The sequence below is a fragment of the Rhipicephalus microplus genome, chromosome 8 (assembly GCF_043290135.1).
Source record: "Rhipicephalus microplus isolate Deutch F79 chromosome 8, USDA_Rmic, whole genome shotgun sequence".
NCBI lineage: Eukaryota > Metazoa > Arthropoda > Arachnida > Ixodida > Ixodidae > Rhipicephalus > Rhipicephalus microplus.
This window is the reverse complement of record NC_134707.1, coordinates 5,328,395-5,352,222: the sequence shown is the minus strand read 5'-3', so window position 1 is coordinate 5,352,222 and position 23,828 is coordinate 5,328,395. Positions and strand designations below refer to the sequence as shown.

At 42.0% G+C, this 23,828-nt stretch overlaps 2 protein-coding genes across 3 annotated transcripts in view; one reads left to right on the top strand and one right to left on the bottom strand.

The window, feature by feature from the left end:
- Positions 1-20,903, top strand: part of LOC119163990 (uncharacterized) — a 95,327-nt gene extending 74,424 nt beyond the window's left edge. For both annotated transcript variants that reach the window (XM_075870823.1, XM_075870822.1), the window contains 8 exons: positions 8,937-9,002; positions 11,096-11,484; positions 12,658-12,921; positions 12,983-13,063; positions 14,432-14,563; positions 16,113-16,173; positions 16,236-16,345; positions 20,495-20,903. In XM_075870823.1, the coding sequence (XP_075726938.1) occupies positions 8,937-9,002; positions 11,096-11,484; positions 12,658-12,921; positions 12,983-13,063; positions 14,432-14,563; positions 16,113-16,173; positions 16,236-16,345; positions 20,495-20,635 (1,244 nt within the window). In that variant the 3' untranslated portion in view covers positions 20,636-20,903. The remainder of the gene's footprint in view (positions 1-8,936; positions 9,003-11,095; positions 11,485-12,657; positions 12,922-12,982; positions 13,064-14,431; positions 14,564-16,112; positions 16,174-16,235; positions 16,346-20,494) is intronic.
- On the bottom strand, positions 20,387-23,748 carry LOC119163992 (uncharacterized). Its single transcript, XM_037416085.2, has 2 exons — positions 23,082-23,748; positions 20,387-22,292 (listed from the first exon to the last, which is right to left on the bottom strand). The coding sequence occupies exons 1-2, from the start codon at positions 23,591-23,593 to the stop codon at positions 22,088-22,090; spliced, it is 717 nt and encodes a 238-aa protein (XP_037271982.2). The 5' UTR covers positions 23,594-23,748; the 3' UTR covers positions 20,387-22,087.
- Between the last annotated feature and the right edge of the window lie 80 nt (positions 23,749-23,828).

Sequence of the window (23,828 nt, the reverse complement as noted above, 5' to 3'; positions counted from 1 at the left end):
TTGAACTAAACTAATTCAGTATTTTGCTTTAGTGTCCCTTCAACAGTGCACACGTTTGTGTACAGTGGTGTGAATCTAGCATGGCATTAAGCCACGCCTGTTGTCAAGTAGACAATAATGTTAATTTCATCCACTATAACTTAATCACTTAATGATTCCTGTTGTCGACATGCAAGTTTAATCACATAGCACACTCAATGACTTTATTGTGCAATTAAATGGAATAACAAGCTTTATGAGCACTGAACATTAATATTTTAAAAGGCAATATGTAAAGTCTAATACGTAAAAATTATGTGCAGAAGCACTTGCATCTCAAACCTTGTAATGCAAAGGTCAAAGCTCAGAATACCACGAAATTTTCTATTAAGCCTAGTGCAAAATATTAGCTGCACTTAAGGCTATCAAAAATTTCTGCGCTTCAGCTGCAAGGAAGGGACTGACAACTGGCGAGAACATCTGATTAGATCATCGTAGAGTTGAAAAAACTGTAAAATAAAGTGCAAATTTTTCGCAATCTAGCTAGTATGTGCATTTTCAAATTGCGTTTGAAAATTGCAAAAGACCAGTATGCCACGCTGCCTTGCGGTAGAGCCTTGCCGCTTGATTGTGGAGTCGTTTCCCATGCTGGTTTTAGTCGGCTTGCTGAGAAACAGTTCTGCTTTCGTGGCAACTAGTGGAGCATATCGAGCCATGGAACACATTTGCAGTGTACTCTTGCATGTAAGAACAGTTGCTGCAGATAAAAACATTTCTGTTTTACATTTTCTATGTTACCGTCCGTGATTAGACACTCGGACCAGGAGGCTTTCCATTGCGCTAACGAAAATGGGTACCACATAAATGGGTTGTCAGTCCCTTTAATGTAAAAATACTGCGTTACCTCTGCGTTATTACACGACTATACGCTTTCCGAGATCCGGCTACTCAACGAAGATCACTATAAGTGATTTTGGACTCTTCGGACTCCTTGCGTGGAAAAAATAAAAAGTTCTCTGTCGTTTGCCGTTCATACAAGTAACTTGCCTGGCTGTCTAGGGCCATACTTTGCGTTTGTCATAACTGCAATAAATTGCAATGCACATGCCTCTTGTGTTCTTGAAGATAGTTTCAAAAGCTGTCCATCGCCGATTAGTGGTTGCCATAAAGACACAGTAGAATGCAACAATTAGTATGTTCTAGGAACTTTGCAGCTGCTCAAATAGTTACTTTCATATTCCGATGACATCGGATATAGTGGCCAACTAGTTGGTCTTTTGTATCCTCTCTAGAGATATTATTAAAGAGAAAGTTCAATGCTGGGCACCTGAAATTAGCATCCCTTTTTAACTGTTAAGTTGTCCTTATTTCGTAAAACCTAGCAACTTATGTAAACTGCAGAGATCACTCTTTAAAGGTCATTGTTAAAATTGTTCTTAAGTCATGTGAGAGATCTTAAACAGTTAAAGATATATAAAGAACATATGGGGGATTGAAATAATTCAAATAAATTTATTTGTAAATGAGAAAATCTTGAAGAGTTAACTTAACGCTTATGGTTTTAGAATGTTACAGCTGTTCAGTGAACAAGGATCTACACGTATTTAATTTAACAAGATAAAAGATGAAAAATTGAAACTAAGCAAATGTTAATAAAAGGGTTGCGGTATTCAGCAACAGTGTTTCAGTGCCCCAGCCAATAGGCGAGATGTGCAATCCATGCTCCATGTCAGCAGTTTCGTGCAGTATTGCAGACAGTGATCAAGGTGATTAGCTTGCCTGATGCAGTTTCTCATGCACAGGTATGCCTTATTTGTCAGTATATCCTTTTTAGTTATAAACTTTCCTTTCAGATGTAATTTATTGAGGTTTAAGAACTGGTTGCTTCAGGACATTAATGGGGGCATCAGAGTAGTTAGATATGGCATGATTTAATGCATCAAGTTTTAAGGTTATATTGACCTGTGGATAATTAAATTCACAAAGTGACTAAGTCGTCTAATAAAGCCTCATCTTTCATTGAAGGCCAACTACAATGAAATCTAGGGCCATTTAAGAGGCCTAGTTTGACATGATGTGCTTCCATGCAAAATATGTATGAAGTCTATCCAGATTAAAAAAAAAAAACTTATTTGATGACACATATACTAACGAAGATGAAGTGTAGCTCATTGAAAATAGTGGGGCATGTCATTTGCTGACCACCAAGGAGGAATGCATGTTTATGTGCTCTTCAACGATTGTTGAGGTTAACGAAAGCCCTGAAATATTATCTAAACTAGCTTAGTGATAAATGTTAATCTATGTAACAGAATCAATTAAAGTTGAATTTCTTTGCAGTTGGCCTTTAAGTGGTAACGCCAATATCTTTACCGTGATGATGAACTGAATGCAACTATCCTGCACCATTATGTGCGGTTATCACTGATTGGTGCTCAATTTAGATTTGCTGTGCTGCAGTAGTGCCGCATGGAATTAACTGAGCTGGAGCATGGAAATTATGCAGCTGCAAAGTGCAGGTAGCGATGGTATTGCCTCTGGTAGTAATTCATGTACTAGTTATATTTAGCTCAAAATTTACACTGCCCTGTTAGTAAGCCAGGTACTATAAAAGGAAAAAAAAAAAGCTGGTTTAAACCTGGTGGTAGTATTGCCTCTGCTAGTAGGTGAATTAGGAAAAAAGACCCGTCGCTACACCAGGTAACGATACTGGCTCTGCTAGTGTGTCAAGTATCAATAAAACCTGGTGATAGACGTTGTAGGCCAAATATTAAAAAAAAAAAAACCTGGTGTAAACCTGTTGGTAGTATTGCCTCTGCTAGTAGGTGAAGTAGGAAAAAAGACCTGGCACAACACCAGGTAACAATACAGGCTCTGCCAGTTAGTCAAGTATCAATAAAACCTGGTGATAGATGTTGTAGGTCAAATATTAAAAAAACATGGTGTCAACCTGGTGGTAGTATTTCCTCTGCTAGTAGGTGAAGTAGGAATAAAAGACCTGGGGCTACACCAGGTAACAATACTGGCTCTGCTAGTGGGTCAAGTATCAATAAAACCTGGTGATAGACCTTGTAGGTCAAATAGGAAAAAAAAAAAAACCTGGTGTAAACTTAGTGGTGGTACTGCCCCTGCTAGTAAGTGAAGAATGAAAGAAAACCCAAGGCAACACAGGTGATACTTGCTCTGCTAGAAGGTCAAGTATCGATAAAAGCTGGTGCCAGACCTTGTAGGTCAAATATGGCAAAAGAAAAAAAAAGCTGGTGCCAGTGCAATCATGTATAACCTTGGAAGGCTGCTGGGAGGACCATCTTCCTGTCATAAAATACTTAAGGGGGATCTGCTTGAGCATTACTAAAGCATTGTAATCCAATGTGTGCCACTAACAGCAGATCCTGCTATTCACTTTTAGTTGTTAGAGCCATTAAAAGAAACTGCTTTTAAAGGAGTACTGCCCTATGTTTCAGGGGTTTAATAAATTGTAACTGTCTGATACCTGGAAAGATGGTAACATGTACGAATATTAGGAAACATATTTCAATTCGACCCTAAAGTTCAACTTGTTCAGTTGGGCTCTGATGTCATTGACACAGCGATAAGACAAATAAAAGTTGCTCAGCCACAAAAGTAGGTCTACTTATGATGTCATTGTTCATGAAAAGTGAAAAGGGCTGTAATCATTCTTTCTAGCTGTGCTCATGTATGGAAAATTTTTTTAAATCAGAAGAAAAAAATTTCTAATGTTGTGCCCTCACTGCGATCATAAGGTGTGCCATACCATGAAAATCTGAATTGTGATGCAAAAAAAAAAAAACAGTTTGGTAATTTTTATTCATGTGTTACGGCATAAAGTGTTCAGACCTCTGCTTCAAAAAAAATAATAAAATACATGTATATATAAATATATATGTATATTGAAATTTTTATTTCGGTACTCCTTTAAAATATTCTCTAAATGCATAAATAAAGTTGGAAAAGATACTGCATAAACATTCGAATTAAAATTTAGCCTATTGTTACTTATAAATTTTAAGAAAATTATTGCCGCATATTGATCACATGGTATTTTATGATTCGGTATTAAAGCTTGCATGGTAAGCTTTTTTTTTTTTTTTGGCACATCGATTCAGTAACATGGCAAGCACATTTTGCACCTTGAAAGATGCTCCTCGCATGCAACTTATCATTTACGCTTCTGGCACCTGGCAAATTTATGAGCAACTAAGCCTACAAACCAGCACTTCAGAACTTTATGAGCTTACTCAAAAAGCTCCGTGAGTGATTTCACAAAAAGTCAGTTCAGTGGTTAGCTCAGCTGTTGGACATCAGCAATGCCCAAGTTCTGGTGACGTCTTGGCAATGTATCACAACCTCCATTGAATAGGTCTTGATTATGAGGCTTTGCATAGGAATTTCCGTAAGTTGTCTCTGCTCAGCATCAAGCAATGAACATCGGGTTAAGCCTAATACACACAGTCAACAAACTCTCCAGTGCCGTGGCATCTGTCTATTTTATCGCCTCTTCAAAAATGGGATGATTAGTGGAGATGATTATTGCATTTTGCCAAGGTTTTTTTTTAGCATAAGCAGAGGAGGAAAATGTTGATGCCATGACGGTGACTAAAGAGTTGATGGCTGCGTGAACTGGCCTTGAGCCTAAAATTTCAGATTGTAACACAACAGTACAGCTCTTCTTGGCAGTTGGACCTCGGCGCCTTCATCGTGAGTTTTTGCGCTAGTACACAGAAAACTGCACTTGCACAAAACAGTGCTTGACAAAGCTTCCCTTCTTTTTTGTACTCTTGTACGGAATGGTCATTGACCAGTCAATATAGAAATGTAAGTGAGGGCTTGAAAAAATTAAATTACACAGCAAATGCTCTCAAAGTGCTTGCAAAGCATGACTGAAGTGCTGCAAGTCTGCCTTAATGAAACACTACTAAAAGTGAAAAACAACTTCTATTTTATTAGAAAATTATGAGCTTAGAATAGAATGCTGAAAGCACTACTGTTGCCATCACAAAACACGTAAACTGAAAATACAGGCAATGAGGTTGTCTCAGTAATAGAGTTTCTCACAAATGCCTAGAGGGGAGTGTGGGGCCACCGTCTATGCGAATTTCTTAAGGGTGACATTGGAGCGCTGGGAATGACGGTGTATGTGTCTGCAAGGCTTGTGTTGGCTGGTGTTGAGCGAGGCTTCGGCTCAAAAGCAAATATGACTGCGTAAATGATGCTGTTCTAAAACAAAATGTTTATAAGCGGATCTCATTCACGCGTATAAATAAACGTCCACTCACCTTTACAGCACAACCAAATGGGGAAGGAAAGGAACAGACGGCATAAATGTGGCAGAAGAAACGCTTGCTTTGTCGTCTGCCTACCAAGTTTAGCAGCCGTTGGTTACTTCTTACGCTTCGTAAAATTGTACATCAACGTAGAAGTTTCCAAAGTTAAATACAACGCGTTTCTCTGCAATGACTACGTGCTCTTCTAGTAAGAAATCAATCATTTTAACATGAAGCCAAGGTATACAAATCCGAGGTATACAAATCCTAGTCAAGTTCAAAGCTCTCGTATCCCGTCATTCCCTTGCATCCAGCAGCTCACTAGCGCCAGATTTCCCTCTAAATATGATTGTGAGAAACTCTATGGTCTCGGTATTCCTGCACCAGCTTGCCGTGACGTCATAGGTTTAGATGCCAGTTGGCAGGGACTACATATATGCTTGTCAGCTAAAATAATTGCATTGTGTTCTATGGAACAAAAAGTAGTGAGCTTCAGAAAATTTTATTGAGCCATTGTGGCCAAAATACGAAAAAGGACTTTTTTTCTTTTTTGAGATGCTTGTTTCTTTGTTGGACACAACCAAATAAATCCATGAGACAGGCCAAGGAAAGCATAGGTGAGAATAACTATAAGTGTGGTGTAGTAATTATTGCGTGAAATAAAGTGAATGAGAAATCTTTTTCGTTAGTGGCATCTAAACCTATAATCGTTCAATTACTATTCAGTTCAGAAATTTTGGTTAATTGGTGGGTGGGAAACTTGTGCGTCTTGGCAAGTGCAAGAGAACAAGTGCAGAGGAGACCACCCTGTTTACATGCCTCTTTTTGTTCTGTTGCACTTGCCAAGATGCAACATGTCAATTTACATCATTGAGAACTAGCAGAGAAGAAAGCTTAGAGAAGTATGGTGAATTCAATTACTAGTAACTACAATGTAAATGTGAAGAAGTAAAGGTGGACGAAATGATAACTTGCCGCTGGCAAGGATCAAACCTGCAACCTTTAAATAACGCGTCCTATCCTCCAACAATTGAGCTATAGCAGCGGTCATTCCCCTTGTCCACTATATGAGGTTTATGTGTACATTTATAAACTTGAGCACGCATAAACCCAATAAAATGGAGGTGAGATGACTGCTGCTGATGCTCAGTTGTTAGAGCATAGGACACGTTATTCGAAGGTCGCGGGTTTAATCTTTGCCAGCGGTAAGTCGTCATTTCGTCCACTTTTATTTCTTCACATTTACATAGCACTTACTAGTAATTGCATTTCCCATACTTCCCTAGGCTTTCTCGTCGTTGAGTTCTCGTTAATATTGAGCTTACAAAAATAAGAAGGTAACAAGCCCTTAAAGCTTTCTGTTTTGTGTCAATTTACGTGTTATTTGAAGGTTGAGTTCCGCCTTTTAAAAGAATGTTTCTTCGTGTACTTCAATCAATTTAAATTTATATCATAATCATTACTCTACAGTTAAACAACAAACAATGTCCTCTCTAACTTCCTCTGTTGAATTCATTTCGTTGCAAAAAGACGAAAATTCTTAACTGAAGTTTTGGTGCAAAATTCAAACACAAAACTTTAACCTTAGTTTCCCTTTTTTATTAATTTATCTCTCTTGATTTAATGTTTTTAGTGTGCCATTGAGGAGTTGCTACCTCTTGAAAACTGTCACATAATTGCCCTTGTACTGATACTTATACTGTTGCATAAAGAGTGCTGCTGTGTGTACTTAATATGACTGCCTAAATGATTAGCTCACAAATTTTAAACATGGAGCATTTGATAGTGGGTCCAGTTTATTACAACATTTGCAAAGCATCGATTGGCTGTTTTGTTCGAAACTGAGCTGAAGTTTGTAACATATCCAGTGAGGTCGGTTTGAAAACAGTGGTGTAATGCAACAGTGGCGCCATCTGTCACAGCCATTGGGAAGTGGTAGCAACAGATTGCATCACCTTTAAACTGCAGTATAATCTCTTCAATTTAACCTGGCATCGTTGCAGAAGACATGCATTTTCGCTTTACAGTTTATGGGCAACATTTAAACAGGAATTGTCCAGCAGTTTATTTGGCAGGAGTCATGTACACCTTATGGTTACACTTAAACGGTGCTTGGTAATTTCGTGCAAGACTTATCTACAGTTAGCAGCATTATTAGACCAGATTAGGACGAAAAACCAATGCTTCAGGACGAAAAACCATGCTTGGCCAAACATGGTAAAGTCCACAGCTTGAAAAACATATCAGCTCTACCTACTGATGAACTATAAAAAGTTATGCATGTATATATGCTGGAAAAGAGTGTGCAGCATCAGCGTTTAGCATTCCTTAATAATCTGGTAGAAAGTTAGTCCTCGCTCGAACTTGCTAATTTCATGTCATTTTTATGGCAATTATGTCATGCAGCAAGAACCAACTAAGTCATAAACGAGTTCTGCTGAATGTAAAACTATTTTTTTGACATCCAAAAGTTGGAATAATTTGGAGCAGTGACAATACTGTTTTGTGGAAGTGCAAAACCAGAAAATGTTTTTTTTTAACCTTTTGCCATGGGCAGTTTGCAGCCATATATCATATCACAGTGCTCTGTGCAATGTGACATCTATATATCTACCTATATATCCACCTTATCTTAAAGAGGTGGAGCTTATAGACGAGCTTGCTGCATCTCTCAAAAGACTGTGTAGCTGAAACAGTAAAAAGAAATGCGAGAGTGCATTTGAATAGAATGAAGTGTCTTATAACAAACTAAAAAAAACATTTAAACTCTAGGTAATTAAGGTAAGCTGTGGTTTGCACATTTGAATAACGTGCAATACTACTTTAGAGTGATGAAGTTGCTAGCAAAATTTTCTGTGACCACACCTTGTGACGAGATCTACTAAGCTACCATTATTCTTTATTGGAAGCCTTTCTACATAATTCCGTGCAAGCACAGCTAAAAATAAATGGCGTATCTCAACTGAAAAAAATAAAGAGGTGACATTGTATTAGCAAAGTTTAATTGAATAAAAAAAATAAAATCAATCTAGGCATGTGCAGAAGTGTGTACTGTAGGTTGCTGCTATGATCCACTAAGTATTCTAGGTTGCAGAATGTTTTCCCTGTAGAACTGTCCAAATTGGAGGCAGTATCTTACAAGCGTGTGTGAGTAAAGTGCAGTGTCTAAAGAGGGTGATTAACCTCTAAAACTAAAGGTGTAGCCTATACATTTTGTGTTAACTTTTGCACTTAAAATCATAAGATTGAACTGTTGAAACACATCAGAAATAGCTGCTTGGCAAATGGCTATTTGGCTAGGCAAGTATCTTAAATGCTTGCTACAAATGTTAAAGCATAACTCAAACATGGTTTGGTCAAGACATAACTAGGTAGGTAAAGTAAAGAGTGAAGGTTCTATGAATTAAATTTGCTTGTTAAAATGCTTCTCCAGTTTCTGGAGATAACTACAGCCTGCATAATATTAGCTAGTGTTGTTTGAACCACATTAACCCTTCATTTGACTGTTTTATAAATTTTGGTCAATTTAACATGATATGCTGAACCAAATTACACCAAGCGACCTCGTAATGAGAGTAGCAAAGACTTGTGTGCATCTTTCAGAAGACATGCACAGTATTTAAGATGGTTGCTGATTGACCGGGGCTAATCATGATCATTTTGTGTGTGCAGCTAAGTTCGAGTCATTTGACTATGGCCATGGGAAAAGTGCAGAAGATAAACGGCAACTGCCTCAAGGTAAGAATGTCGCCCTAGTGTTGCGTTAGCATGATACGACTATATTAAATTTCGCACCCTGATATGTTGTTTTAAATAATAGACTATATTAAATTTCGCACCCTGATATGTTGTTTTAAATAATAGAGAATTATTTGATTTCACCGTTTCAGTGTTTTGCCAAATTATCAAACAGTCATATTTTTGTCAATGCTGGCAAATGGTAACAGCTTCATTTCTTTTAAATCTTATTTCAAGACCAAAAATAGTTTTTTTTTTTTTTTTTGCAAACTTCTTGTTATAATTCTGCTTGTATCTCATACATCAAATTTTGCAACTTAGGAGCGTCGTGTACGAACAGAGCAGAAATTCGCATATTCAGTGGAGCCCATGACCCATGAACTTTTGCTGCCAATATTGCCTGTATTATCTGAAGCTATATTGCCTCTGCAGTCTTCAGTTTTGTTGACATTGGGTTTTGATATGATTGACAAGCTTTCTTTTCAACACCGAGGCACTCTGATTTGCTTACATAACTTGTTTTTACTAGTTTTGTCGACTAGTAGCTAAGAAAGAGCTTGATACATTGCGGTGTAGATGAAATTAACCTTCTAATAAATATTCCAATTGAGATTCACTTTGCTGTGCACTGTTGCAAATTACTGCTTTGCTGAAGACATCGACAATGTTTGATGGGCTGTTCAAACTATCACCTTCTGTGAGCCATGTCAAAAGCTTTTTTTTTTCCTCTCTACCAGTTGAGTAGGCGGTCATTTGCTCCTCCACACAACAAGTTGTCTAGACCTCAGGCCATCACGTTTAGAATTCTCCAGACCAGGTCCTATCCAAGCTTATTTTTCTCAGCATAGTCTCCTCAGAGGCTTTTGACTTTACTTTTCCTGATTGTGGTGAGGTTAGTGACTTAGCACATATGCTCTGGCAGTGCCCCTCGTTACGGGGCACAAGTTGGCTCACACAAGAATGGGACTCTGCATTACGAAGTTCAGAGTTGCTACCACAACTACGGGCTGTCCAGAAAGCCCGTGATGCGACGGTGAGGCTAGGCCTCCTTGTTCCTACGTGGGAGCGGCCCGCTACGTTGCTTTAAAGGAGTAGCGTCTCCCAGGACCCAATAAAGTTCTTTGTCTGTCCTGTCTAAATGAATATAATGAAAAACAAAATTGCTCTGTATATTTAGTCTGATATTGGATTCTATTTATGAAAAAAACAGTACATGTATGACTTCAGGATGTATAATTACAATTTAATTAAGATTGATTACAATCAAACTTAAATTAGTATTATGACATTATTTTGCTGTAATAGAATTGAGTGACTTGAAGTAGTGTTGCGTAAATTTGACACATTAGCAGACAGTCGTTATAAGAGGTTGTTGGCACAACATTTCGAAGAGGTGTTCTGGCAAATTTTGAAGGTGACATAACTTGGGGACGTATGGATTTGTGTGGACACACATGCATCACCTACGAAATGGCAACAGACGATATCAACGGAGTCTACAACACGTTTATAGTTAATTCTAAAGTGTGTGTTATGCCACTAACCGCGAAATGCGCTTTTAGCTTTTCTGTAAGCGACCAACCGGCCCCTGCATCGCGAGATTGTGTTGGCTGCCACAATGTATTGCTGGCACTCTCTTTGGGCAGACCTTTTCAAAGGAAAGAGGGGGCAGACTTGCACGGAAGTACAAAGACTTATGTGCACCTTTTGGGGATCCACATGTTTTTACAAGGACTCAGAGGTAATCGTAACAGCACCCAAGAAACCTTCGTTCAAAAAGGTTGTCGACTCGGTGCATATGTGCCAATGATTTCCTCTGGCAATGTAGCCAGCTATGCTTACACAAAATCCACTCCGTGTTTCGTGTCACTCGGTGTTGTTTTAAACTCAAACTGCAACTGGGCACTCTGAAACCTTTTCCAAATAGTTAACCATTGCTTGCTCAAGCAAACAAGTTTTCCAGCCGTGATAAGCAGACCATTAGCTACGTATTGCACTGGAGGGGGGGGGGGGGGGGGGGGAAGATGCAAGATATTTGTGTCAGTGGTCCTTTAACAGAGCTCTGGCTGTTTTTTTTTCCCCGGCTGACGCAGTGATGGATTATGGTCATGGAGCACCATTACGCGAGCGCAGGCCCATCTTCGACGACCTTGACCTTCCACCGGCATTCCGAGACGACGACTGTCGTCCTTGTACACCAGAACCGCCTCCGCCACCACCTGCGCCTCCGGAACCGCAAGTAGTCTCTGTCGAAGACCTCCTGGGGCTACCTGGTCGCGAGTCGCGTCCTCCGCTGCTGTGTGTAGTCGTGCGTGGCCCTCCAGGCTCGGGCAAGTCGTTCCTGACGCGACTGCTGAAGGAACGCGAGATGGGCGCTGCCGGGAGCGTGGCACCACGGGTGCTCGCTCTTGACGACTATTTCATGCAGGAAGTGGAGGTGTCCGAACTGGATGCAGACACAGGCAAGCGTGTCAAGCGGAAGGTGAGTGGCTTCATTTTATTACTATATGTGGAGATGGGATTCCTCGTAGATTCACAACTTGTCAAGTGAATTCAAAGCTGCCAGTGCCTTTGTGAAAGTTGTGGGCTATAAATTGGGAATCGCCTGCTGATTAATGATAGTTTGCGGTGCTGTAACTTGGGAAATGTAATCTCAAGTTGGTGCATTTGTAGTAGAATTTAAGTTGTGGGAGGTGCTACTGTGTTAAAGAGGTACCACTGGAACAACTTGAGGTGGTCTTGTTTCACAGTAAAGACCGAGTCCTCAAGATCCTAGAAGTGCTGGTAAGCGCGAGTGCAGCCTGAAAAATTGATTGCATCTTTTTAAAAGCTACTTCCCTGACATGAAGGCACTCTATGGGCTTCTCGTCATGTGCTCGCGCAAGATATCATGATGTTTCCACGCCCTCTTTGTTGTGTGGCTCCATTCATAATAGACAGTGTTGCCAGACATTACCATAGTGTCATTGTCTATAGGTAAGTCATGCCGAAAATATACGCACATTATCAGCGTTCTCTGGGCTTCACACTTGCTCAGAGCTGTTTCTGTATACAGGAGATTTATATGGCGCAGTAAACTCTGCTTTGAATATTGGCGTCAGTACTTCTTTTTCTTGTCACCTAGCATTAAAAACCATCGTGATTTCTCTCAGCGTCAATGCTGTATATCTGGCGTGTCTCTATCTGGAGAGTACTTGCCGTTCATACAAGAGCAGCAACTAAAATTATAAGAGTTTGCTGGAATCGCACACCAAGGTATACACTACTTTATTAAAGTACAAGGCTGTAATGTGCTCCATAATGAAAACAGTGTTTAAGGATTCTTTTGAAATGGTGTCATGCAAGAAGAGCATTTGGCATCTGCTGAATTCAGGGCAGCTCATAGTTGAAGAAATAGGTGTGATGCACTACCACTACAACTGCAGGAGTGTGTGCATTGTTTCTTTTGCAGTGATCTTATTAATAAAACCAGCATTTGTCTCACCTTGTCCAAACAATCTTGTACAAGTGTTCTCATTGTGTGAGGGATGGTTGAGCAGCTCTTGAAGATTGTGAAATCTGTAGTATTCTAGGCTGAAGAAGCAATCGACAAGAGTGGCTGTTCTCCTAGGCTCCTTGAAGTTCACAAGTGCCACAAGTGCTCTTTTTCTTCCAGGAGTTTCGCTACGAGTATGAAGCAGAGATGGAGGATGTTTACTTTAGCAGTCTACTCAAATCATTCCGCAAGACGGTGGATGGCCGACTTTTCTCTTTTGTGCTGGTCGACGCGGTTCTGGCGCGACTAGAGCAGCTGGAGCAGTTCACAAACTATGCACGCCAGAATGGATTCCAGGTGTACATCTGTGAGCCCGATTGCCTGGATGCCGAAGAGTGCCACAGGCGCAACGTGCATGGGCGCTCCCTTGAGGACATTCAGCGGGTATGTTTTGAACGGTGTTTATCCCGACTGGACAGCTGCTCACTGTTCCTCTCTTTCACAGATTGTGGACTCGTGGGAGCCGGCACCTAGGCAATACCCCCGACTTGATTGCAGCATACTTCTTAATGAAATGGAAGACATGGTAAGGAAGAGCAGGTCTCTCAGTCTGTGTATGATTGTAGTTGGGTACAACTTTCAAGAAATTCATCTTGCCCTGAAAGCAAGGCAAATTTGCGCTTGCAGCAAGATGAATAAATGAATGCAACAAGAACTAATTGGAATGTTATACTTCGAAGTAAGGCCAGGAGCTAACTCTTTTGAATCCGATCTCGCACAACTCTACGCAATGCTGGCGAAGGCCAATAGGGCTGCTTCTATGAGCAAAGCAATTATCATGCTGTCTATTTCCTCAACACAGAATAAACAGCGAGAGTACAATGCACATACAAGGTTTTAGTGATGTTTACCTATACAGCATACACGCCAGCGCTTGCGACCGTGCCCTTACAATCGAATCGATCAAAAGTTCGTAGTTGTTGGTTGAGCAACACAGCCTTCCTGTGCAGCAGCACCCTGTCGAATCCTTCACCCAGCAAAGGATGGCGTGGGGTGTTTCCTCTCTGCTTGACAAGCCCTTCACGGCAGAGCTCGCATGTAGAGCATTGTTGCATGTGTTCTTCGTGCAACAGAGGCAGCCAGCTCTTTTTACCTCAGCATGTTCAGAGCACTTGCATAGTTTGACTAGCTTGTAGAATGTACAATGTATTGGGGGATGTTATCAATTTGGATTTTATATGAAACATAATGACAAAATCTAGCTGAAAGTGTCAAAATAATTGCTATCCCCATAGAAGTCGGGAGCAGGCTCTGCCCGAATGATGGCAGCCGGTTGCTTGAGCTGCTAAAATATTAGTCCCGCACATGAACTTTCCGATCTTTTCCTAAGGTCTTTAAAGTGAGAATTTTGTATACGCCCGTTGGTACAGTCTTGTGTGCATCCCCCTTTGAAAAGAACATGCCGCTGACTATTAAACTTGTGCCTGACTAGAGTTTTTTTGAAACGGAAAAAGTGTGATTGGCAATAAAGGCGGAGGTCACTGTGTAATTTCCGTTAAAATGTCTTGCAACTGTCTTGGTGACAATTTAAGTATAATACTTTGCTTCATTTGACAAAGGCACTTCTGCCTTTGACATTAACATTACACTACCATCTCCATGACTCGTTTTCAGAGACTGAATCTTGGAAATTTTACCTAGGTGGAGGGACAACCTAAATAAGTGCTGTGACTGCTGCATAAGCCATGGTCAAAGAAGGGAAGTCCACAGAGCCAGCATTTCCAAGAAGCGAGCTGTCTTGATTGGGCCTATATTAAAATAAGACTTTTTGTTGAAACGTTGGCTGCTGCCCAAAACATGGCTTATTGGACCACTATCCGTTACTGGGGGGGGGGTCTCTCGTCTGAAATAGAGGCCATCAGTAGCCAGAATCTGCAACTTTCCCAAATCGCAGGATGGAGAGTTGCCGCCAGCTGATAGTCAAGACAGTGTAGCTGGTGGTGGTAGTGAAGGCGACGGCAACGATGCAGCTGCACCTAAAAAAGAAGAAAAAGAAGAAGAGGAGGAGGAGGAGGAAGATGAGCCCGTGAGTATTGCTGGGAAAGGGAGCTGGCTTGAACCCATAAGGGACTGGAAAAACATGTTCCGATTCATGGGAGTCATAATTGCCGAGAAACAGAGATAACTGCTGAGAGAGATGCATCGAGGTGCTGCACCCTGTATCATGCACCCTGTCAACCTTGTTAGCCTTGGCGTAGTCAGAGAGGGTTCTATTGGTAATTTTTTTTCCTTGTGTGTGAGTTAAATCCCTTTATAGGAGGCATGCCCTGGGCAGCAATTCTTGCCTTTTATATGAGATGTTTCTTGTAAACAGGGAACTTCGTAGGGATTTCATTATCAACTCATATTTTACTGTAGGCACACTGGCATCTTATGCCCATTTGTCTCTTATATCAGTGTCTCCTATAGAGAGGTTCGACTATGCACACACAGTGCTCTTACTGTCTCTACTTCGTTCTTCTTGCTTTTAAGCCGGTGCCACGTCTTTCAAGGAACGATGTGCCAACTGGCCCAACATAGGGAAATGCATAAAGGGTTCTTAAAATTCCCCAAGCCCCTGAAAAAGATTTATGGCTACACCCCTGCTTGTTAAGTATGTTAAAGGGGCCCTGCAACATTTTTTGGGCACTGTCAGAAAACGCTGCTGATGGGTAGTCGAGGCTCCTGTAGTGTTAACACGCAAGTCGAGCATTACAGCGCAGCGCATGGCCTAGAATTTACAGCCGATTCTCAAGGTCAGTTATAAATCCCCTCTCTTTTTACAAATGATGTCATATTCCCAAATTACTGTGTCATACACTCAAAAGTCCAGAGGTGTTGGCTGATTTAGGCATTGCAAGCTTCATAGTGCCGCTGCTGCCGTGTGCCGCATGTGCACTCCCAATTACAATGATAGTAAGCTGCATGTTCGAAGAAAAAAAAAAAGTGCTCCAGATCATGATGCGCATTGACGAAGAGATGCATCTTCTTGCCCCTTTGTCATCTCTCTTCTTGCGGAGTTTTCAGAGTGCTCGCTGGAACGAAAAAAGAGAGGAAGCGCGTGCGACAAATCCTTGTTACACTGCTCGTACTTAACAAGCTAGGAAATTTTTTGTGGCTTGCAATTCGTGAAACGTCATGCTGTAATAGTGAGACTATAACTTGGAAAAGTGTTGCAGGACCTCTTTAAATACAGAGGAGTGAATGTGGCAGCTAGGTTGTCCCTTGGTGCGAGGGCTCTTCACGAGTATTTGGACGGAGTTCTGTGCTGTTTTCAATGGCAAGGTGTCAGTGACATTTTAAAAAACAGCAACGGCTCTTCGTTTTCACATTCATGACTGAATGACAAGCAGTTTTGCCCGGAGAGCATTTGTCACCATTTGAGGCAATGTTCTGGGTAGAGTACAGGTGCTGCAATGTTTCTTTCAGATTGCTGCTTTCATCCTTTATAGCCAGCTTCTGTGGTAATATTTAGAAAAAGCTTCAAAAGCTTTGCTTTGTTCAAATGCAAAACCAACCTAGTTAAAAGGCTTGTCCTGGCTAAACTAAACTGTTCGAGTGATTTGTGTTTACTGGGTTATGCTGCACTCTTGAAGGTCCACAAGCCAAGCCGATGGGAACTGATGACGGAGACTACGAGCAGCGGAGAGCGACTGTGTAAGTGTGCGACCTCTAGGTTGCACAATGTGGCACTCACGCCAGCTCTCTTCTCCTTGCAGTAAAACTGGACGGCCTGAGTGGCCAGAAGCTGAAGCACACCTCGATGGATGACTATCTGCAGCTGCCCGACGACTATGAGGAACGTCATAGTGAGCCAGGCAAGAAGCGGGTGAGTGTGGATATAACTGGCTTCTGTTGGCTGCACAGATTGGCGTGAAGACTCGCTCACACTTGCGATGGCTTCAGCTTTTAGTTGCTCGGTGCTTGATTTTTTTTATTTGTGCAACTGCAATCACAAATGGTTGAACCAGTCGGAGGCATAGGAACAGGAAACCAGCATATTTTACTGCATAGTGGCAACAGATATAAGCCACACACAGGTGCGAACATCAGTTGCTTTAAATGGATTTCTGGTCTACAATCGTAAATAGTCGTGCAACCAGTGCTAGTCGTAGGGTGTGGATGAGCCTTTAAGGTAAAAATCTTGTGAGATAAAAGCATGACAGATGATTATAATACAGTAGACTGGCGATAATTTGTTTTGATAATTCATACCTTTGGTTAACTCAAACAAAATTAAATTTTTTGGTTGGCCCTCTATACTTTCAGTGTTTTTAAAAGCCTCTTAATTCAAGCACATCATTTGCTTAATTCATACATTTTGCAGTTTCATACCGGAAAATATCTGCTGCTTTCTCACCACTATTTAAAAATTTGCGTGCTTATATAATTCTAGCAGTCTAAATAAAAATGACAAATAAGCACATTAGGCCTTTTAGGAAAAAGGCTGTGCTAGTAAACAAATGTCTTAAATGACGCACACGCATGGTAAACCATGATGCTTCTCAACTGGTATAGAGAGGTCGGTACTGAAGGCACATATAGCAAAGAAGCTGTTGGCAATTCACGATTTCTTTAAAAGGTCTGATCAGAGGCAAACGGCCATAAACTTGTAGACCTTACACCTCTGCTTCTGGTTCATTGGGTGCTGTTAGGGTTTAAAAACACTTGAAAAATATTTAAATATGATAATATCAGTGCCTGTGTGGTGTCACCTAGCCCAGATTCATATATCTGAGAGATTTTGATAGTTCATCAAACTTCTTGGTAATTAAACAAAATTCTGAGGGTCCTCTAAGAGTTTGAATTAATGAGAGTGGAATAACGATCTGCAATTAAGACGAAGGCATTAGCGAAGGCTGACCAGCAATAGTTAATTAGTGAAAGCTAATTAATACTTGTCACACGGGGGAAAAGTCAAGTACTTTGAAGTAAACTCCTTTCGTCGGCAAAAGGGACCATTTGCAGGAAGGAGTTGCGCTGATGACGCATGACACCACACTACTGCTTTATGTGGTTCCCCAAAAGAGCGCTGCAGAAAACATGGTGTTGCTTATATATATATTGTAAGAAACCTGTGCATGTGCAGTTCTCACAGATTCAAACCAGGCATCAAGTTTTCAGGCATAACGACTGGTATGTGTACCAGATCTTGATAACCAGATCATGTCACGACGAAGCCTCAAAAAGTAATGCTGGCTCTAATCTAGGCATTGGAATCGAGGTTACACTGATAATACCTAAACTGAAGATGGTGGAAAAAAGTATTCGCGTCGTTTAGTCCTAAATTTTTCTCTTTCAATCCGTGAGGACTGTACATCACATTGAGAGATATCGGAGCATAAAGAGGATTTTTTCAAATTTCTGACAGCTTTCAGTGCATATACTCATAATTTTCTTTCTCTTTTTCCTTAAAGCAGCAACTTTAATTCATCTGGCAAGTATGAACAGTCGGCGTCTTGCCGACCTTGTTTTTGTGATGCTTTTTCATGGCTCTTCAGTGACGGCATGCCGTGTTTCATCGTGATTATAGTGAACTAGAATTGTGATTCTGCGACGGCTCAGCGGAGAGGCACATGTACACGAGTTTTTTTAAAAGAGCACAGAGACGTGCCTTCACATCGTTAGGGCGAACAAGTGCTCACAAGAGAAGAGAGTGCCAACAAAGTACAGCGCACAGCTGACACACTTCTTACGTGCTTCTCACCAAGCTATTTTGTAGGGCACAGACCAGATACGGCAGGTACGCCATTGAGTGTCTCCTTTCGTATACTGGCAACACACAGCTACTTCCACTGCAAACACCAACATGACAAATCTAGTGATGTGATGCAGGCATTTGAAAGTGTAGGTAGAGTGTAAACCTTCAATCTTCAACAAATTGCACGACTGCTTAAAATTAAAACTTTTTATCAGCACAAAAAAAAAATACTAACAGGGCACTGCAGTGTTGCAAGTTGCAACTTGTTTTCTTCTATTGAATAATTGTGCCCACGGTATTCGAGCGTACACTCAAACCTCAATATAACAACCCAGATATAACAAAATATCACTTATAACAAAGTAAATGAAGAATAGTCTTGCAATAGTGTTAGGAATATTCCCTTACAACAAATTTTTGGATATAACGAGTTTATTTTTGTGTAAGATGCAACTTGTTTGTAATGGGGTTTGAGTGTACTTCTTTCCCAGCCAAAAAGATGTGGGATTTGCCTTTCCAAAAAGTATCTTTGTCAGAAAGGAGTTTGTCCTCTATTGTGTGTCATTACCCATCAACGCCTTTTAGGAAGACATCCCCTTGTCTACAGAACTAGGGCGCCCAAGTGTCAGGGATATAATAGAATTTGGCACTGAAGAGCGAAAGCTTGGAAGGAAAAGAAAGCCACTTAAAAGAAAGTCTTCCTTTCCTTCCATGCCTTCGCTCTTCTATGCCAAATGTCGAACCAACTAGCCAAACGATTCGCTATATTGAAGTATATAATAGAACTGCAACACAGGGGTGGACGCCAAAAATAGGCACACTGGATGAGGAGCTCTGTTTGTTGATAGTGGTGATAGGTTGAACCACAATGTAACGAAATGTCGGTGATGAGGGAGTAAACGAAAATAGTCTTAACATTGCTACAGCGTACTGAATATGTATTTATGTATAACAATATTTCAGATATAGCAACTTCATTTTCATGTTTGATACACCTTCAGAAATAATAAGGTTTGTCTGTTGGGTGATAAGGACTTCACGGGGTGAAAGCAGTCTCTAGAAGAATGAATAATAACTGAAACTAAAGAAATAAAACATATTAGTGCATTGTATTTCTTTTAAGTGGTATTGACAAAAAAAAAAAAACTTTCTGTACGCTCCCCTGCCTTCTTTTTATTTGATTTGTATTATTTATTTTTGTCAAGTAAGAGGTTTTAAGAGACTACAAAGTGTACTGGTAAGTGCGAGTGCACCCTGAAAAGTAATTACAGCACGTTTTTAAAAGCTAGTGTTGTTTCCTACTGCACCCCGACGACACAACCTACTAAGAACTTCTCATCGCGTGCATGTGCTAGGTATCACGACGTTTCCACGGCTGCTTTGGGTCTCCATCAGCAATGCACAAGGGGCCATTTTAAATGTCTTGGTGACGCCATTACAACTAAAATGTACTATAATGGGGGAGTGGGTTCACGTATGGCTCCCCGCTAAGGCACTTTTTTCTGAAAATTCAGAATGCGCTGCCTTCGCCTTCAGTTTTAGGTTATCATGGCTACGGCCCAGCACGGTGGCGAGCGGCCACTGCTGCTTCGCAGTCACCAGCTGCCGTGCATCAGTAGTGTGACTCGCGTCGCAAGCGTATCCCACACCGTTGCAGCAGCGTTTGTGCGGGAGGCACTACGTTAATTTTGGTGAACACCCTGCTCGCGGCAGCAGGGCTAGCTTCAGTGCATTCTATTCTTTTTGCAACAAGATTAAGAGTAGCTAGTGAACAAATGGTTAAAAACAACGCCCGAGACGCGGTGCACCGAGCAGTCACCACAGATGCTGCCGACGGCTCCACCCCCAGCCCAATAGCCTGGATGAGCTGGGGCTTCAGGTGAAGGCAACTGCAGTGCCACTGCAAATTTCTAACACTTTTTGTTTCAGTTGGCCGCTTACCGTCCTCCCATTCTAGTACACTCTGGTTACAACTAGCTATACTGTTGCATGAAGTCACCAGAATTGGCACTGTAGCACGACGTCACGACATTTTCAGTGTCAATAAATGTGCCACGCTACAGTCAACTTTCATGTCAAAATAAAACATCTTGTACTTACTGCGCTTCACGCTTACTCATAGCCAGTATATGGCATATTTGTATGGTGAAGTAAATTTGCCTCTGAAAATTGGTGTCAGTATCCCTTTAATACAAAGCAAAGAAGCGAGAGCTTTTATCTTCAAGTTGTCGTGGGGAATGCATAACTGACCCGTTGATTTTTTGGTTTTGTGCGCAGGTACGGTGGGCTGACATAGAGGAGAGCAAACAGCAGAAGCGCATGCGGGACATTGGCTTTGTTGTGGGCCAGACGGACTGGTCCAAATTCACCGACCCCACCCAAGCAGAAAAGGCACTCACACGGACCAAGTACATCTGAATCATCCTCCTCCCACGTTCACTCATCCGAAAGAAAAAAAAAGCACATGATCGCCCACTCGAATTGTGCATGCCTGTCTCATTCTCGACGAAGGTTTTTTTTTTTTCCATCACGGTGTATGTTGTGCCCGGCGTTGAGGACACTTCGGAGCTATCTTCCACATGTGGCATAATACCGATGAAGCAGCTGTCAACAGGACAATTGTTGCAGTGACCTGAATGCACTTCAATACTATTAAGGAAAAGTGATTAAATGATGTCCTTTGGAAGCTGAGGTTTTTTTATTACGATTGTTTACTGTCTAGCCAGTGCCTGACAATCTTAAGTATTTAAGCCAGTGTATATGATGTCATACGTGCACCACCTTTCAAACACTGGTGCTTTACCACGATGGCTATTTGTTGATGTCAGTGTGTGTATCTAATACCACGAAACGCTGCTCGTATGTGCGTGTGTACAGTCAGCCACAAAACTTTACGAACAATGTGAGCGCATGCAAAACCTCCTGTCTGCGCCACCTAGCGGTGCACCATCTATCGCCGACAGCAGTGCTCGGCCAGAAACGTGTCTTCTTCGTATTTACTGGCCTTTCAATTTTACTGCCGCGCAGCGCACTGTTAGTCCGCAGTTTTCATGCACGGCACTGAGCATGACCGTCACATTTCTATTTTGGTACTAGGATTAAAGCTATCTCGTTGAGCCTCAAACGGCGTTCCGTCGGCTAGGTATCACTTTGTGACAAAGATTGCGACAGATGACAGTTATGTTCATAGACTGTTTTTGAGGCAGAAGCACGTGGATGCAGATGCAAAATAGCACATTATGTTAAAAGCAGTAAGGTGAAAATTGTTTGTACCCAGTCAGCAAGCAGACAGGTTATAGATAAAGAGAGGAATGTGTCTCGGGCGCCGCAGTGCTGTCAATCGCCACTGACGTAGCCGCAGTGCTGTCAATCGCCACTGACGTAGCGGAACTGTCGCGAAGAGGCTTGAATGTGCACTTTCTAATGTCATTGAGACGTAGTTGGAACACAAGATGGGGTAGCAGAACTTACGGCAGAACCATGACAAATACAACTTCCCAGCATTGCTGGCCCTCCAACATGGCAGTCTAGATGAAACCAGTGCAGGTTTTCTGTACTTAACCAATCTCTTTCGAGGCAACAACACTGGACATTTCTACTAGAATATTTGTGAAGAATATTTGGATGCAAGAACATGGTTTTGCATAGGCAGCGTGTGGAATGAACTGCGCTTTCTGGCCGTTGTGCTGCATACAGCATCACACAGCCAAAGTGCACTGAGTGCAAGAGTAACACAGAATTTACAAAGAACTTCTGGATGTGCAGCATTATACATCACTGTGTGTGCAATTTACAGTGGTAGTGTTTGCATCAGAACAGTGGCAAGCAGCCATGTAAAGGTTTTAGCGATAGTGCCACACAGCGATGCCCTTAATCTCCCGAGACAAGCCTGTTGAGCAGATTGGGCACGGATGCCGCTGAGCTGGAAGAGCTGCTTGCAGCAGGGGCTTGGTCTTCTTCTGCGGTAGCCTGTCCATTCGTGATTCGCTCGCGGATGAAGCGCTTCTTTGCATTGAGCACCAAACTGAACTTTGCATAAAGCTCAGTCTCTAAATCTTCTTTGAGGCGCAAGCTCCTGCAAGAACATTTGTGAACAGTGAACAACATTAGATTTACGACTGCTCTGGCATAAATGCCTGGCGTAAAATGATCTATGAAGAGCATTCTGCCTGAAACAGCTGTACATTAAATGCTTTTATTGCTTTGTAGGGATGATTTTCCAGATACTGTTTCCATACCCCTCCTTTTTTTTTTTTGTTTTTTGTTTTTACCCGGCTCGGCCACAATATGTGTGGCCATCCATTTCAAAGGATACAGCCACATGATCATCGTGATGCATTGCGGTTTAGGGACAGTGAAGACAAAACAGACTAAGTGGGTAGAAATAACCAGGAGGAGGCCAAGCGATTAATAGCTACAGTAAAATTTAATCCTTCAATACACAGTGATAGTAGCTGACTTTATGGCTAGGTGGCGTGAGCCGCCGCAAAGGTAGCATATACAGTAACTCTAACCGATCTAAAGAATGCAGCATTATCCATACATCCATCCAAATTACGTTGTGGCTAAATTTTCAACCAATCGAAGAGGGAGTAGCGGCTCTGTGGGCCAAACAACATGGCAAAATTTCAGTGTCCAGATTAAACCGACGCTTCACTTTGCTACTAAGAATGGTTCTAGGAAAATGCTAACGCAGTAACGACACATGTATGGCAGCTGCAACTGCACTCGAGGGTCAATTTCTCGCCTTTACCGAACGCATAGCAGCCAGCTGAATATGAACCGTTGACCAGCGTTACTGCTACGAAAGCGCAAGCTCAGCCTCCTGGCCAAGAGAATGCATTGGGCCTGCAAGAACGAGTACCTTTGCAATGCGTCCAGCGTCCGCGCCTGCTCGGCCTGTGTCCGCTGTAGCCTTTCGCCCAGGTTTTTCAGGCTCGCATCGCGTTGCTCCACGATGCGCATCGCAGCTGCGAGCAACCTGGGTCCGCCGTCGGGGTCTCGCCGCAGAACCACTTCGTGCAGTCTATACACCATTTCGTGCGACACCCGTCGAAGCCACGAAAAGCCCACTCGCTCCTCGCCGACCGGACGGAGACTGTACACGAACTCGCGACCGCCTCCCGCGGCGAGCGCCGCGTGGAATGCGCGTGCCTTCTCCTCTGGCCCGTCGGGTATCTGCGCGATGCCGGCGAAACATTGACGACCGTCGCCGAGTAAAAGCTCGTACTCCGTTGGTTCTGCGGCAGAGGGCTTTGCTACGGTGTGGAGGTAATAGCGAGCGCCTTTAATGTCGATCGCCTGAACGAACTCGTCCACAGAAGACTCTCCCCGATTTCCGCTCGTCTCGCACTCGTCTCGATCCTGCGAAGACATACTACCGCGTAGTCTGTTTATTTACCTTTACGTACTACGTTGCGCAGCCTAAACATACCGCGAACCGTCAAGGACTGAGCATCGGAACCTTGCATGTAACGCACGAACACCGCGCACGGAACTTTGGCGCGCACGGAACTTTGGCTTTGACTTGTGTTGGTTTTGTAAGTCGCGCATAGCCGAACTCAAAGTCTATATGCAAAGTGTGCCTCGAGCAAAACCGGTAAATAATAAA

What these genes read in the sequence shown, in the direction of transcription:
- LOC119163992 (XM_037416085.2), bottom strand. Translation starts at nt 23,593, where the DNA reads ATGTCTTCGCAGGATCGAGACGAGTGCGAGACGAGCGGAAATCGGGGA. An exon ending in ACGCTGGACGCATTGCAAAG is followed by an intron (nt 22,293 to 23,081) that starts GTACTCGTTCTT and finishes ATGTTCTTGCAG; the next exon opens with GAGCTTGCGCCTCAAAGAAG.